The sequence below is a fragment of the Narcine bancroftii genome, chromosome 11 (assembly GCF_036971445.1).
Source record: "Narcine bancroftii isolate sNarBan1 chromosome 11, sNarBan1.hap1, whole genome shotgun sequence".
In the NCBI taxonomy this organism is placed as follows: Eukaryota; Metazoa; Chordata; class Chondrichthyes; order Torpediniformes; family Narcinidae; genus Narcine; species Narcine bancroftii.
The window spans coordinates 77,455,926-77,472,484 of record NC_091479.1 but is presented as its reverse complement, the minus strand read 5'-3'; the positions used below and the strand labels follow the sequence as shown (position 1 = coordinate 77,472,484).

At 39.3% G+C, this 16,559-nt stretch overlaps 1 protein-coding gene across 9 annotated transcripts in view; it reads right to left on the bottom strand.

Moving 5' to 3' along the window:
* Positions 1–16,559, bottom strand: part of LOC138745950 (ELKS/Rab6-interacting/CAST family member 1-like) — a 539,260-nt gene that overhangs the window by 450,268 nt on the left and 72,433 nt on the right. For all 9 annotated transcript variants that reach the window (XM_069903518.1, XM_069903519.1, XM_069903525.1 and 6 more), the window contains exon 12: positions 82–275. In XM_069903518.1, the coding sequence (XP_069759619.1) occupies positions 82–275 (194 nt within the window). The remainder of the gene's footprint in view (positions 1–81; positions 276–16,559) is intronic.

Here is a 16,559-nt window from a genome sequence, read left to right as displayed (position 1 = left end):
ATGAATACATTTACAAAGGGAAATTAAGGTACTGGTAGTAGGGAAATATTTATTTGGTATAATAAAAAAACCATCACTTACTTCTCCATTTCTGCTATCTTATTATCTTTGTCATTTTTTTCATTTTCCATTTCCTTTAAGATCTCAAGCAATCTGTCAACTTCTGCTTGACCCTTGTTCATCTCTTCTCTGTGTTGTGCCACCATCTTTTCCATTTGCAGGATGTGGTCATTGAGTTCAGCACTGACTTGCCCTTTATTTGCATCCTCATGGGACTGAAAGCAAAATTCAGCAAATAGTCAAATAAATATTGCAAACAATGGATGGAAAGGGCAACATTTCTGAGTGGAGCTAGTGAGTTGTGTAAATTATTTACAAATCTGCATCAGGTTCTTTGAATTCAATCATAAAATAATAATGGAAAATAGTGGAGATATTTACCAGGTCAAACAGCATCTTGGCAAGAGAAAGTTTGCATTTCTCAAGATTCTAGATCTTTTTATTGTCATATAATAAAACAGGTGTAATATTACATTAAATTTGTTTAAGTCTGCAATCAGGAAGACAAATTCGCCATCATCAGAGATTGCCAGTAGCTCTTACAGTCAGAGAAATAGAAGCAAATGAGAGTTCCCGCAGCATCACAAAACGTCCATGGATTTGACTCTCACAGTGCAGCCACACTGACTCAGGTCCAACCATTCTGGTTGATAACTTTTCATCAAAACTCCAAACCAGTTCTTTACCTCCCCAGATACTGTCTTAAGCTACTGAATATCACAATCATATTCTGCTTTTATCTTGAATTTTCATCATTTACACTTGTTTGTTTTTTGAACTTGAACAGTTTTGTATTTCAATATTTCTATCCTTGTCAATTGATACCATGCCCTAAACCAAATGCAACAGAACACCATTAATCACTCACAGCCAACCAGAAAAGACCTCCTTTATTCCCACTCTTTGCCCTTCTGCCAGTCAGCCAATCATCCGTCCATGCTACTCCCTTTCCCATAATACCGTGGGCTCATACCTTGTTTACCAGCTACATGTACAGCATTTTGTCCAAGACCTTCTGAAATCCAAAAAAAAAGTCCACTGACTCTCCTGCTCATTACTTCCTCAAAGAATTCCAACAGGTTTGTCAGGTAAAATCTTATCTGAAAGAAATAATGCTGACATCTGCCTATTTTATCATATTCTTTCAAGTGCCATGAAACCTCATCTTTATTGATAGCATCTAGAATCTTGTCAACCAATGAAGTTATTGGGCTATAACTTCCAATCTTTTGCTTCACTCCCTCCTTAAAGACTGAAGTGACATTTGCAATTTTCCAGTCCTCTGGTATCATTGGGCAGCACAGTTAGTAGTGGTTAGCGCAACACTGTTACAGTGCTAGCAATCTGGGTTCTAATCCGGCGCTGTCTGTATGGAATTTGTACGTTCTCCTTTTTTCTACATGAGTTTCCTCTGGGTGCTCCAGTTTTCTCCCACCCTCCAAAATGTACTGGAATTGTAGGCCAATTGGGTGTAACTGGACAGCACAGATTCATGGGCTAGACAGGCCTGTTTTTGTGCTGTATGTTTAAATTTAAAATTCCGGACTCTAGTGATTCATGAAGGATCACTACCAATGCATCCACAATCTCTTCAGCTGCATCTTTCTACGTAGCAGCTACTACACTCACTTCTGTCCTCCGACTCCCTTACAAATTCCAGATCGTACACAGTTCCTATCTAAAGAAATGTTTCTTCACATCACTCCCATATCATTACTATCAATTTAAATCTGTAAACCCGGGTTCTTGAATGACCTACTCAGCAATTTATTCCACCTAAACTCATCACGATCTGACAATGAAACTCCTCTTCAGTTTCTTAGCTTCCAAAGGAGCAACTTCAGGTTCTCCAACCTTGAAGTTGACATTCTTCCTTCTTGGAACCAAACCAATAAATCTCTTCTACAATCTCTCCTGTAGTATGGTGATCAGAAATTGATGCAATATGCTGGTTATGGTCTAACCAGTATTTAATAAAGTTTAAATAGGATTGGCCTACTTTTATACTCCACATTTATAAAACCCAAGGTCCCTATAGATTTACAAACTATGTTTTCAATATATCCTGCCAACTCCAAAGATTTATGCACTTATAAATGCAAGTCCCTCTGCTCCTGTGTACGCTTTAAAACCATGCCATTTAGCTTTTATTGTTTCTTCTCAATTTTCTGTCAAAACATGCATCTTCACAGTTCTATGCAACATATAATCTGCTGATTGCTTATTTATCAACCTACTTGCATCCTTTTACAGTTTATTGTATTTCTGCTCACTGCTTAAAACAACTTAACATCTGTGCAGCCTAACAGGGTGGAGTTTTTGCAGACATTTCCAACCTCTCACTGCTACAATCTAAGGTCCTGATTTGCTTCAAAAGGGTATGCATCATACCTGTGCCTAACAGGAGCTGCAAGCTGATCTACCTCAACAACTCCTGTTCGGTGGCATTCACCTCGTCTTTGATGAAGATATTTGAGTGGTTAGTTATGGCATAACTCAATTCCACAGTCAGTTAGGACTGGAATTCACATCAAATTCACATACTGTTACAATAGATCAACATCACAAGCCATTTCACTAGTTCTCCATTCTGCATTAGATCACACAAACACCCATGTCAGATTGTTGTTCATGACCAGCTCGGCATTTAACACCATGGTATCCGCAAAACAAATAATCTAACTCTGTTCCTTCCTCTACAACTGGATGCTTAAATTCCTTATCTGAAGACTGCAGTCAATGAGAATTGCCAACATTTCCTCCTGACCATCAACTCAAGGCCACCAGAAGACATAGTGCTCAGTTCCCTGCTCCATCCCCTGTACACCCATAACTGTGTCACTAAGTTTGGCTCCAAAGCAATCGGTAAATTTCCTGACACCACTGCTGTTGGCCAACAACATCCACAGTGATTAAGTGTTTTGAAAAGCTAGTGTTGAAGCATATCAGCTCCTGTCTGAGAAAGAACATGGATTGTTTTCAATTTGACTATCACAGCAAAATGTCTGCTGGCTGATGCCAACTCACTGGCTCTACGCAAAGCCATGAAACATCTGGACAGCTAAGACACATACATCAGGATGATCTTTATTGACTACAGTTTGGTATTCAACACAATCATCCCCCTCAAAAGAAAAATTGATCAGCAAACTCCAAGACCTGGGCATTAATACCTCACTATGTAAATGGAATGTGTGTGTGTATAAATGGAGTGAGAGAGAGAGAGTGTGTGTGTATGTATGTGTGTATAAATGGAGTGAGTGAGAGAGAGAGTGTATGTAAATGGAGTGAGAGTGTGTGTGTGTGTAAATGGAGTGAGAGAGAGTGTGTGTATGTATGTGTGTATAAATGGAGTGAGTGAGAGAGAGAGTGTATGTAAATGGAGTGAGAGAGTGTGTGTGTGTGTATGTATGTATAAATGGAGTGAGTGAGAGTGTGTGTGTGCGTGCGTGTGTGGAAAGAGGTATAGGTGCCTCAAGACTTATATACCCATGTTCAGGAACAGTTACTACCCCTCCACCATCAGACCCCTCAACAACAAACTCAGAGATTAATTTAAGGACTCTTACTTCGCATATTATGTATTATTGAATTTTTTTTTCCTGTATTGCATAGTTTATATTTATTTCTTTGTTTATTTTTCTCTCTTTTGTATATGTATTTTTTCTTGAGTACATTTTTTTTGCACTAACCACATGTAGAAATTCTGCCTGGGCCACAGGATAAAGAATTTCAGGCTCATATATAATGTTATACATGTACTCTAACAATAAATCTGAACTTTGAACAACTATGGGGCAATGATGTGATAAGCGATACGCTTTATTGTCATTATGCTGATATACCAGCCAATGAAACATGATAAGCATCAACCGGAATACAAAATAGAATAGAATACAATAAACACATACAATAAAAAGCACAACAAACTATGTACAATAAGACTGCAATATTATAAATTGTTTTTTAAAAAAGTTACTGATTCTGAAATATAAGTGCAGCACTACTCAATGCCGTGAATTGGTATTTAATATTATCACGGCTTCATGAAAAACCTCTTTTTAAGTCTGGTAGTTCTCAAGCGAAGGCTCCTATAACATCTTCCCAATGGTGGGAGTAAATAGTTCATGGTTAGGGTGTGTTGCGTCTTTAATGATATTCCTCGTCCTGTCCAATGATCATCCCCTACAGATAGATTCGATGGTAGGCAATTGCATTCCAACAATCCAGTGGGCAGTTTTCACTACCCTCTGGAGTGCCTTCCAATCTTGTGCAGAACAATTCCCATACCACACTGAAATACGGTACGTCAGCACGCTCTCAATAGTACACCTATAGAAATCCAACAGCACTCTGGGGCTGAGGTGCAACTTCCTCATACATCTCAAAAAATAAAGACATTGTTGACCACATGAGATCATCAGAGATATGGACCACCCCCCCCCCCCCCTAGGAATGTGAACCTCTGTAACCGCTCCATTGTGGCTTGCTGCCCATCTAAAATCCACAATAATCTCTTTTGTCTTCTGGGTATTAAGTAACAAATTGTTCTCAGCACATCATAAGGTTCGGTGTTGAACCTCACCCCTATAGGCTATTTCATCATCCCTTGTGATCAGAATATTGGTTGACGATCAAGAATTTGATGTGTAATACCAACAATATTGCTCTCAACATCAGAAAGGGGCTGAGGTGAGAAGCCAGTGGAGAGGGCTGGTTGCTTCAGATTTCTGGGATTCCACAAATCTCTCCTGGGTCCCAGTGTATCAAAGCCTCTACTTGAATGGACTGACTGGTTACATCACAGCCTGGTTTAGAAACTTAAGTATCCAGGAATGCAGAAGACTGCAGAAGCTAGCAGACCTTGACAAGTCCAACACAAGCAATAATCTCCATTCCATTGAAAACATCTTTGTGAAGCAAAGTCTCAAATAGATTTCAACATCATAAAGAATCCCCACCACACCACTCATGCTCTCTTCACACTATTACTTTTAAGCAGAAAATACAGAAGCTTGAAGTCTGGCACTTCTAGGTTCATGAATGATTTTATGAACCTAGAAGTGCCAGACTTCTAGGACCACCAAAGATCTATTTGCACAATCGAAGAAGCATTTTTTTAAAAAAACACACATGACTGTATCTGTGAATATTTATCTATCCTTTGATATTATATTATTCTTTGTTCACTCATGGCACATAGTATTAATTTAATTTATATTTTATTTGTTGGTGTGTTTTACATCTCTGTGCAGATGCAGGAAGTTTTGTGTCATCAACATAACTTTGAAGCTTTAAGCTGCACACCTAAGTCACATCGTTCCAAAAAGCAGTGTTCGTACCACTGGCCCAGAGGAAATGCCATTATTTATCTTCCTCCAATCTGAAAAACATTTTTCAAGATGTTTCTCTCTATTCTCATGCCAACTCCTGGCTAAAGCTATCACTGACTTTCACTGTATTATGAGATTTAGTTATACAGCATTTGGTCAAATTTCTTTTGAAAACCTATACCAATTGCATACATTACATTTCTTCATTATACCTTTAACAAACCTAAGGATGGTTTTTTTCATTATCTTTCACTTTTCTCATTATTGATTAATTTCACCACCCATAATTCTCATCCCATGATCAAGGTTGTCACATTTTCCATCCATCCTTTGGGACACCCACATTTTAAAGGAGGATTAAAGGATTATGCCAAGATGGATTATGCCAAGCCTCAGTATCCCAAGCAGTGAACTGTTTTGTACCCTCCAAGAGCAACCTTTTTTAGAGCAGAATCCCAAACAACACACAGTAATTCAACTAAACCCTAACTAAATTTTGATATAGATAAACCTGTAGACTTACCAGAAATATTCCTTTAGACTTTTTATATTTCCTCCCTTAAGAAAGCACATCTCTTTGTACTGAGCTAGACATGAGGAAGCCATTAATTAACTCAACCAATCCTTGACAGCAAACTATTTTGATAACATCTGCCTATCCTTATCTCAAATCCATTTTATTTCATCCAAATTTGAATGTTAACATAGTTTTGAAATGCAATCAGAAAGCCTGAAAGTGAATTCCAAAGACCCACAACTATGTAAAGGTGTTTTCCATTCCATGTTTTAAATCTCCCATATTTGATGTTTTGAAGAATGATTCCCTTTTCTTGACACCTCATTTGCTGGAAAAACATTGTTTTTTATATATATATCTTCTTTGCTTTTGTAATGTGAAATACAATTGCATTGGTTTTAGGACGAAGGCGAAGCCTGTTCATCTATTTTGAACACATTTCATCAAAATGTTGTTGAGCAGGAAGAATTTCAATCTGGAAGAACTTTCAGGGCTTAGATGATTGGAATTGGAAAGAGGAAATGAGAATCATATCGGCATTCTTAATTATTTTTAGTTTCCTTTGGTTTTGGGTGGGAAATGCTGAGTAAGATGGAGTGAGAAAGCAAAACGAAATAAAAAGAAATAGTGCAAATACTGGTATCTGAAAGCTTTTTCTCCCCCCACCATAAGTACATAACATATTTACATCTGTTATGAAGCACAACTGCTTTGTAAACAATTGAACATAGTAATGGGAAAAATATGTGCTGGTCATTGCATTCGAGTAAAAGAGGCTGAAGTGGGTTCAATAGATGGAAATAATAAAATTCCCACAGCTGAGTAACCAAAGGTGCAGTTAAACTTAATGGCCCTTTTATAATTGCATGAGGAATTATTGCAGCCACTGAGATTGGATGTTGCTTTAAGTACTGCTATAAATTATTCTGTGTGCACTGACTCAGCATTCCCTCACCAGACTAAAACATCCAACACAACTGTCATCTATCGCAATTAACAAAGCTGTAATAGTGATTCTTGTTAGGTAAAATAGTCGAGGCCCGCATTGAAGAATATTAAATAATATGAGTGCTTAATTATTTGCTTTCCTGGAATGGTGCAGACAAATACTTTACAACCCTCCCCGAGCACTGCCTATTAACTTTAACTTACCAAGAGTTGAAGGAAAGTTATCTTTCAGCCTTTTTATTCTTGAGTTTTTAAATTGTGTAGTATTGCTGCCATGCATCCTGTACATAATTTTGGCAGAAATACTTGCATTTGTGATTTTAAATACAATTTAAATTTACAATAATTTTGTCCAAAACTTTTAAAGTCATATAAACAGTGACTTTTGCTACAAACACCTTTAAAATGAAGGTGATTAAGCAAGGATCGGAATTTTTTTTAATGCACATTCCCCAGCTATACCCCAAATTTTACAAAGGTATCATTCTCTGAGGCTATTTGTTGATCATGAAGTTATGGATGTGTCACAAATTACTCTTTCAATCAAACAATGATAAAACAAAAACAATCTAAATGTTTGCTACTTACTGACCTTTTACTGCAGTCCATCCCTTCTGGTGGCGCATCATTCAATGGAACATAGACTTTTACTTAATTAATCCTGAGCTCAGTTTCAAACCCCAAATCCTAAACTCATTTGCATGCAATATAGTCTCTGCTCTGTTTTATCCCATCAGCCAAACAGATTACCAGTTGACTTTAAATTTTACTTACTGAGGTCTTCCCACTGAAATGTTGAGCTCTATCTTTCCAATTTACCCAATATATATTCCCTGAATCTAGTCAGACACACACACACACTTTGATTCAGTTCAGTTACATGTCTAAGAAGCTGCTCTTTCAAACATTTAGACATGAGATATAACTGTTTCCATCCTAACAGACAGCATTAATAAATTATAGAACACATGGTATTGTTCTCATTTTCTTTATCTCATGTAGAGGACAGCACTTCTCCAGCTGTTTCTTAGATACAAATAAACAAACAGCAAGCCCAAAATAAAAGGTCATTCCCTCTGGTCCCAAAATACAAAACTCTACAGTTTTAACATTTTCAATTCATGCCAATCCATTGTAAAACTTAACATTATATTCCTATCATAACTTTGCTATACAATTCATTGTAATTTGTTCCTGCATATAAAAATGAACATAGCATAAATGCCATGTTTTAGACTAAAACTTCAATATCTCAAACTCTGTCACCAAGGACAAGCATAGCCAGCAGCATGAGAGCATCATCATCCACAGGTTCCCTTTCAAACTACACACCACCCCTACTTGGAAATAATATAGATCCTTCATTGTCACTGATCCTGCAACTTCTCAATAGTACTGTGCAATTACCTTTACAGAGCCCCGCTCCTGCTGGGGGCCTCCCGGCACTTCAGAGAAGGAAAGGCACCCATGTTGATACAGGTACACGCCCACTTATCTTTATTTAAAATGGATTCTGATCATTGTAACTTTGAAATATCTAAAGTTGGATCATCGTAATTTGGTTTCGAACTGCACAATATTATCATGTCTTGATGATGCAAAATTTGGATGGGAAACTGAAAGTTGATAGAGTTTCTAAACACTTGGTATTCATGTACTTCAAGGTGGTAAAATGAAGATCCAATGAGTTTTTGTGCATTGTAAATGGTATACACTGCAGCCACACATATTGGAGAGAGTGAAAATGATGCAGGGGTTGAAAACAACTAAATTCTTTAGTCGGAGATGAAGCCAACCATCATGAAAGTGGCTGGAAATATACTTGTGTAGCAAGTTAAAAAGCATCTCGTCATATGTGTATTCTGTAGAAGATGGAAAGGATTTTGGAGAGTCTGATATGAATCACTTAGCAAAGAATAGCCTTTGGACCTTCACTTGTAACCATAGATATGAGCTGAATATTCCCTGTAAGCAAAAGCATTTTTTCCAAAGATACTATTCTGGACATTGTTTGATGTCCTATTCTCAAAATGATACAAATAGAGCTTCTCTTATCAGCTCTTGGCTAATTGTGGAACAAAGAAAATACAGATTCTGTGCAATTTATAGCCATGTACAATTCCATATCCCCACCACCCCCCTATACATATTTGCCTCTTCTTTTCAACCACTGCTTCACAATGCCATAGAAACATAATCAAATAAGAAAGAAACATAACCATACTCCACAACAATTACTTGCAAATTAAGCATTTTGGTTTTAAAGGGCCATTTTTAGGATTGGATTTGCATACAAGGACATAATATATGAAAAGAGCACCAGAGCAGTTTCTGAGATGTATTTATTCATTTAAATAATTCACCATGACTATTCACCATTGGAGCAAAATGTGTTCAGTACACAAAAGCGATTGCATCAGGTGTGTTGATGCTGTAAATTGTCACCTTGGGTTAAAGGAAGGATAATAAAATTGGGGGAATGTTCCATGATGTTTCCAAATTCATACGCAAGGAATTCCAAGTTCAGGTTCTGCTGAACAACATATCACTACGCACTGGTTATTGCAGGGTTAATATTAGAGATGATCACCTATTCTCCCTCAGAAGGAGTCTGAAGCAATGCACCTAAATGAGGAAGGCTATTTATCACTCTTGTGAAGGATGCCTGCAGATCGACCACATATTTTACATTTCTGTAACAATTTCTATGTTAAAATACTATTTTTTTTTTTTTAAAAGTCCCTTCTCTTGTTACCGGCTACTTTTAAAAGAATTGAGTCAAATTTATTCATGAAGATAACTGCAAATATTACTCTTCCGTTGCCTGTACTCTCAGCAGGGTTTTGATGTTATTTGATCTTATTAAAGCAAAAGAACATACAGCAAGGGGATATTGAAATCAAATAAATATTAGGGGGGAAATTGTTTGCTTAACAACTTCATGCCAACAAGCAAGAATTTTTTTTCAACTAATTCCGAGTGATAGAAGGGGTATTTGTGCCCAAGTTGGTTATGAAAATAGCAATTGCAGATTCTGGATGTCAAGTACAAAATGGAAGGATTGACAGTACCAACTTACCAAATGAATAATGGCAAGTAAAAATGCAATTACCTTGAGATCTTTCAAGGTAAAAGATGAGTTAATGTGATTATAACTGAGGATGTAATCAGCTGATTGGAAGTTTCAATCATTTGACAGTTAATTTATTCAATTCTGCTCACAAAAAAAACAGAAAATATGAGAAAATAAGTTCTGACAAAGTATCAAAAATATGAAACATTGACTGTTTTTCTTTCCACAGTTGCTGCCTGTCTTGTTTACTTTTTTTCTATAATTTTTTGCTTTTATTTCAGATTTTAGCATCGGCGGTTTATTTTTCATTTTACTTCCCTAAACATGGCAAAAGGAATCATTAGGGATAAGAAATAAGTTCTACTTTGTCTCAGACGATGGACATTCACATTCCCCTCTCAGGCATTAGAATACAAACATTTGCTGCTAAGGGAAGACACGAAGTGAAATAATGTGATGAGAATCAGAATTTATTGTCATGAACAAGTCATGAAATTTGGTGACGCAGCAGCATCATTGAGCAAAAGTTCATATTATGAATCATCTTACAATAATAATATACAAAATAAAAATAGTAGTGCACGAAAAATAAGGCAGTGTCTTTTGTTCATCGATTATTCAGGAATCTGACGGCAGCGGGAAGAAGCTGAACTTGTGCTGCTGAGTCCTTGTCTTTTGGCTCCTGTACCTCCTTCCTGATGGCAGCAGAGTGAAGAGGTCATGGCCTGGATTATGGGGATCTTTGAGTATAGAGGCTGCCTCATGTGGATGTCCTTGATGGAGTGGAGTCTGGGGCCTATGATGTCGCAGGCCAAGTTAACAAACCTCTGGAGTTTGTTCCTTGTTCTGAGATTTGGCGTCTCCATACCAGCCAGTGATGTAACCAGCCAGACTACTCTCCACGGTACATCTGTAGAAGTTTTCGAGAGAGTCTTCGGTGACATACTGAATCTCCTCAAGCATCTCATAAAGTATAGCCACTGGCGGGCTTCTTTGTGAATGCATCAACATGGAGGCTCAAGGACAGATCCTCAGAGATGTTGGCACCCAGGAATTTGATGTTCTTGACCCTCTCCATGACTGAGCCCTCAATGAGGACTGGGTCAGGACTCCCTCCTGAAATCCTTGGTTTGCAAGGTTGTCGTTGTGACACCACTCAACGAACTGATCCATCTCCCCCCCTGTAGTTTCCTCATTGCCTTTTGTGATTCTGCCGACAACTGGGATGTCTCTGGCAAAATTGTAGATAGAATACCTACAAAATTGTGCCTGGCCACACAGTCAGGGGTAAATAATGTGTAGAACAGTGACCCAAGCATGCATCCTTGGGGTGCACTTGCTTTGATAATCATTGAAGAGAAGACGTTGCTTTTAATTCAATCTGACTGTAGTCTTCCAATGAGAAAGTCAAGGATCCAGTTGCAGAGTGGGGTAGAGGCCCAGAGTTTGTAGCTTCTTGACCAGCATTGAGGGAATAACGGTACAAAAGGCTGAGCAGTGGTCAATGAAGAGCAACCACATTTATGAGTTGCTGTTTTCGAGCGTTCCAGAGCTGAGTGGAGAGTCAGCAATATTCCACCTGCTGTGGAGCAATTGTGACGATAAGCAAATTGAAAAGGGCCCAAATCTTTGCTGAGGTACATGTCAATTCTGGTTATGACCAGCCTCTCAAAGCATTTCATCACTCTAGATGTTAGTACTACTGGATGATAGTCATTGAGGCAGCTCACACTATTTTTCTTGAGCACCAGGATGATTGATGGCCTTTTGAAGCAGGTGGGAACCTCTGGCTGTCACAATAAGAGTTTGAAAATGTCAATAAACACTCCGGCTAGTTGGTTGGTGCACAGTCAGGGCCTGATGGCTTGCGAGGGTTCACCCTCTTGAATGATGTTCTAACATCATACTCAGAGACAGATATCACAAGGTTCTCAGCCTTTTCAGGGATTCAAGTGGGCACTGTTTGGTTCTTCTCAAAACAAGCAAATGTGCTCAGCTCATTGGGAAATGAAACATCATAAAACTTTATGGTGTTTTCCTTCACTTTGTAGGCTGAAATGTCCTGCACTCCCTGCCATACCTGGTGTGTATTTGTCTCTATTTTTAGCCTGTTTCAACTGATGCATTCACATATATTTGGTTGTCAAAAGCAGGAATTCACTGCACACACAAGAATAAGAAACAGATCTCCGCTGTCGCACGAGTAGGAGGAAAATAAAATGCCAACTAGGTTCAGTAGTTAAAGTAGTTTTTTTGAAAAAAGTAACCAGAGATCACTCAATAAAAAAAAATCACAAGAAAAACAATTTCCACCAAATTATTTGTGAGAATGGGATTGACATACACTGAAAGGTTGGAAAGACTGGGCTTATTATGCGATGGAGTTTAGAAGGATGAGGGGAGACATTATTGAGGTGTATAAGATTATCAAGGGGCTAGACAGGGTGAATTCAGATTACATGTTCCCAATGTTGGGAGAAACTACGACTAGAGGGAATACAGGGAAGGCCCTTTTGGATGGAGATGAGGAGAATTTTTTTTTTTACCCAGAGAAGTGTGGATCTATGAAATGCTTTGCCGCAGAGGGTGGTGGGAGCAGATTCACTGGACAGGTTCAAAAGGGAGTTAGATAAGGCTCTTATGGGTAGAGGAGTTAAGGGTTATGGGGATAAGGCAGGGAATGGTTACTGACGGAGAATGATCAGCTATGATCTGAAAAATGGCGGAGCTGGCCTACTCCAGCACCTATTGTCTATGTCTATTGCAAATGTTCTTACAGTCAAAAACAATTGACTATTTCATTTACTACTCTATGCTGGCTAAAATTGTAAAGGTTCCCTCAGCGAAGGTTTGTCCTCTTAATTTTCAATTTCCCAAATTCAAGAACATTTTTTCCCCCACCATTATCTAACTTCTGAACAAACCTCTCCTCACTAAATTATTGCTGCCTTTACTCCATAATATCTGATCTCTCTCTGAAACTCTGTTACTCTTTCATGTTGTACTCTAAATGGATTGACTAGCTGAATTGTTTGCAAATCTATTTTTTTCCACTGTACATCAGTACATTTGAAAATAAAAGCATTAATTGCCTTTGCAAACTACCACAGCACCTTTCCTCTCTAAAGTCCTTTCCCAAAGCTCAATGTTTGAAACTCTACAATCAAGTTTCCATCCTTGTTACACAAGATAAATAAATTTCAAACTCAAAAATTCCTTGTGATTTGAAATTTAAAACAAAAGTGGGTTTAAAAGGACAGAGAGGGATGTATAGAATAAAGGGAATATCTCTAGTGAAGGCCAAATGGCGCAGGTGATTCCAAAATTTAATTAATCTATTAATGTGGAGCGAGAGAGGGACACCAAAGGAACATGTTAAAGCTGTGAAAGACACAAAAGGATAATGTTGAAAATGCAGAGCAGTTAGTGTCCATGAAGAAGGAAATTGCACAATTTTGAGTGAGTCTGAAATATTCATAAAAGCATACAGACTCCCACTGTTACAATTCAAATTAATTCCCCTATGCTTCCTGCAAAGATTCCACTTCATTTTCCCAGTTTATCCATCTCAGTTGTCTCTGCTGTAATGAGTCTTTTCACGCAGGTGTTTCCGAAATATCCTCCTCTCATCTTAAAGACTTCATCGTTATGAACAGAGTCCATGACTAGATCTATTTCTGCACATCCGCTCACAGAATCCTGCTGGCCCAAACAATGATAGATTTCCCGACCCTCATCTTCCACTGACCCTTGTCATGGTCATGTACTTACCTGGGTCGGGAGTAGTGCCCGTCACTGCTGATGACATAGCCGAAGCAACATGTGGGAGTACTAGTGCACATGCGCAGCTGAGTTAAGCAGTCAGCATATGGGGGATGCAGGAGGAGGTGAGTGACAGCATCAGAATCATCCATGTGGCGGTGAGCCAATGAGAAGGTCAGAGGGGTTTGGCTGGGTGGTATTTGGGGAGTTGAAGAACGTAGTGTTGTGTATGAAGAGAATAAAGAAAGTCGACTTCATTTTGTGCTGAAAGAAACAAGTGAGTGAATTTTAATTGTAAACTGGGTAAATCAGTGCTATTTTATCCCCACCTTCCACTGGCCCCTACCTTTCACTCCAACATTCTATGGATTATCCTTTGAGATTTCCACTAAAAACACATCTTCCCATCACCTGTTAATTCAGTATTTTCAAGAAATCATTTCCTTCATGAGTTTCTTGTCCACTCTTCCATCCCACTATCTAGTTCCCTTTTCTTGATACTTTCCCAAGCAACTATAGGAGTTGCAAATCCTTCTCTTTTACCTTGTCATTTCCCACCACCCAAGCAATCCTTCCAGGAGAAGCAATAATTCATATGTGCTTCTCCATCTAGTATATGGCATTTGGTCTCATCCATAGGTGTATCTAGGGTATGGCAGGTGGGGCTGAGAACAGGACTGCCACTTGCAGGGGGTGCCACTGCCCTTGCCTTACCCACCCAATATCTGAGTCCTTAGCCCAATAATCTCCATTCCAGGGGTGCAGTGCTGCGCTGCTGGGGCTCACCTGAGCACCACTCCGGCACAGTTGGCACCTCGCTCAATGCGAGTTAAATGGTCAAAATGGCCATAATTTCCCATGCAGTTGGAACCTCTCTGTGTTTCTCTGGCACTGGTGACTGGCAGAACAATTCCAGCTGCGAGGGGAATAATGGGTAAGGAAGATGAAGACGGTCATTTTACCCATTCATCCCACATTGAGCGGAGCTCAGGCGAGCAGTAGCAACGTTGGTGCATAGGCACTGGATGGCATAGATGGATGTGGATCTCTCCATGATGGCCGGTTCCCCACAGACAAGGGTGGGGGTTATAATACCTCTGTGCTGGCCAAGATCTGCATCTCTCCGCCCAGTCTTGATGGTGTCACAGCACTGACGCAACAGGAGAGGATGGGTAACATTGACCAGGATCCTCCCCGCTGCAGGAGATTATGATCAGGAAGAACCTATACTTGCACTGCACTGCAGCCATGGCAGTCTCCAGAACCTCTGGCTATAGGGATGGTCGTTTGAAGTACATTGACTACTGAGCATGATGCTGCCTACGAACCAGGCAGCAGCATCAGGAGAGAACCAGAGCCACTATCATCATCCAAGCGGCTTGGAGAGGTCACCGAAGTTGGTGAGAAATAGCCGGCCAGGCATAGGCAGCAGCAAAGATCCAGGCTTTGTTCTAATTTTATCAGATAAGGAAATTATTAAGGAGTATTGGCAAGCACCCGGAGGTGGAGGTGGGAGGCAGCTCCCGAGGGAATCCAGGGAAGAATCCACAGAAGCTGTCAGGGGATAACCCTGAGAATGTCTACATGCACACGAGAGCAGCATGGGATCTCAGAGCCTGAGAGGTAGCGAGCCGGAGAGCACAGCTCAAGGCCGATGGACCAGCAATTAGGATCAAGCTCAATGCTTGCTACAACCCCTGCAAAGTAACCACATATGTGAAGGCATCTGTGACAGATGTGCTGCAATAGGTACCTTATAAGCACCATCAAAGAACATCGTCAGCCAGAGATAAACAAGAACATCACTGTCCCTGGAATAAAAAGGAATACAGCCCACAAATACACTGGGTCAGGTTGGGGGGGGGGGGGGGTGGTGACAATACCTTGTTTAGGGATCAATGCCCACAAATGCCCCCCCTCCCTTGGTGCTGACCCTGTTGCCAGTTTTAACCTCCCATTGGAGAGCAACATTTTCTTTTCTTAAGAAAGTTCGACCCTCATTAATTTTATCCCATATTATCTAAGCTCTATCATTTGATTTCTGAAAATAACCATTGCAAAAGTGCCTGGATAGAAACCCTCCAAGCTAATAAATTCAAATAAAAAGAGAAGTGTGAAAGTTGTAGGGCTGGGGGAATATTAATAAAATTTCGCTTGCTCACGTTCTATGACAATGTTTGTCATTCCTCAATTAGACTGTCAGAACTTTACCACTAACACTAGGGTTTTATAAAGAAAACAGTGAAGCGTTTAATTCAGCGGGCATTTTTGTGCGGTGTTTTGTGCAATTTTTTTTTTAAAACGGGAGGGTGGGCAATCACAGTGGCAGCTCTAGGGTCTCATCTACAATCAAATGCAAACCAGGTCTCCCTGCTGTTCAACTCGCAGCTTCTAGCTGTCTATTACTTTATTTTTCTATTCCACTCCCATTGTTGTCATTCATATCCAGGAGCTCCTAATTTTTTGCCATGAAGCTCAAATTAAACTTGAGTATCAGCACATGTCCAGGCATGTTGCAGCTACAAGATTCAATATCCAATTCAACAACCTTGGGTTTTTTTCTGTTCATATTAAAACTGCCCCAATTGTATGGAAACTTTATCTATCTTCGTTACTAGAAACCCTAGTCCTGTTTTTTTAAAAAAAAGTCCTTCTGTCATCACTTTGTTGCAAGACCACCATATACATACTTCCCTCTCTCTACATGCATAACTAATGAGAACAAATACACATATTCAGGCCTCCATCCTTGGAGGAACACAGAGCTCAATAACACACATACTGATATCAGAGGTACAAAGCAACAAAGCTACAAAGCAATCCATGGTAAAGCAACTTGGAAAGGAACTGATGAGAAAGATTATAA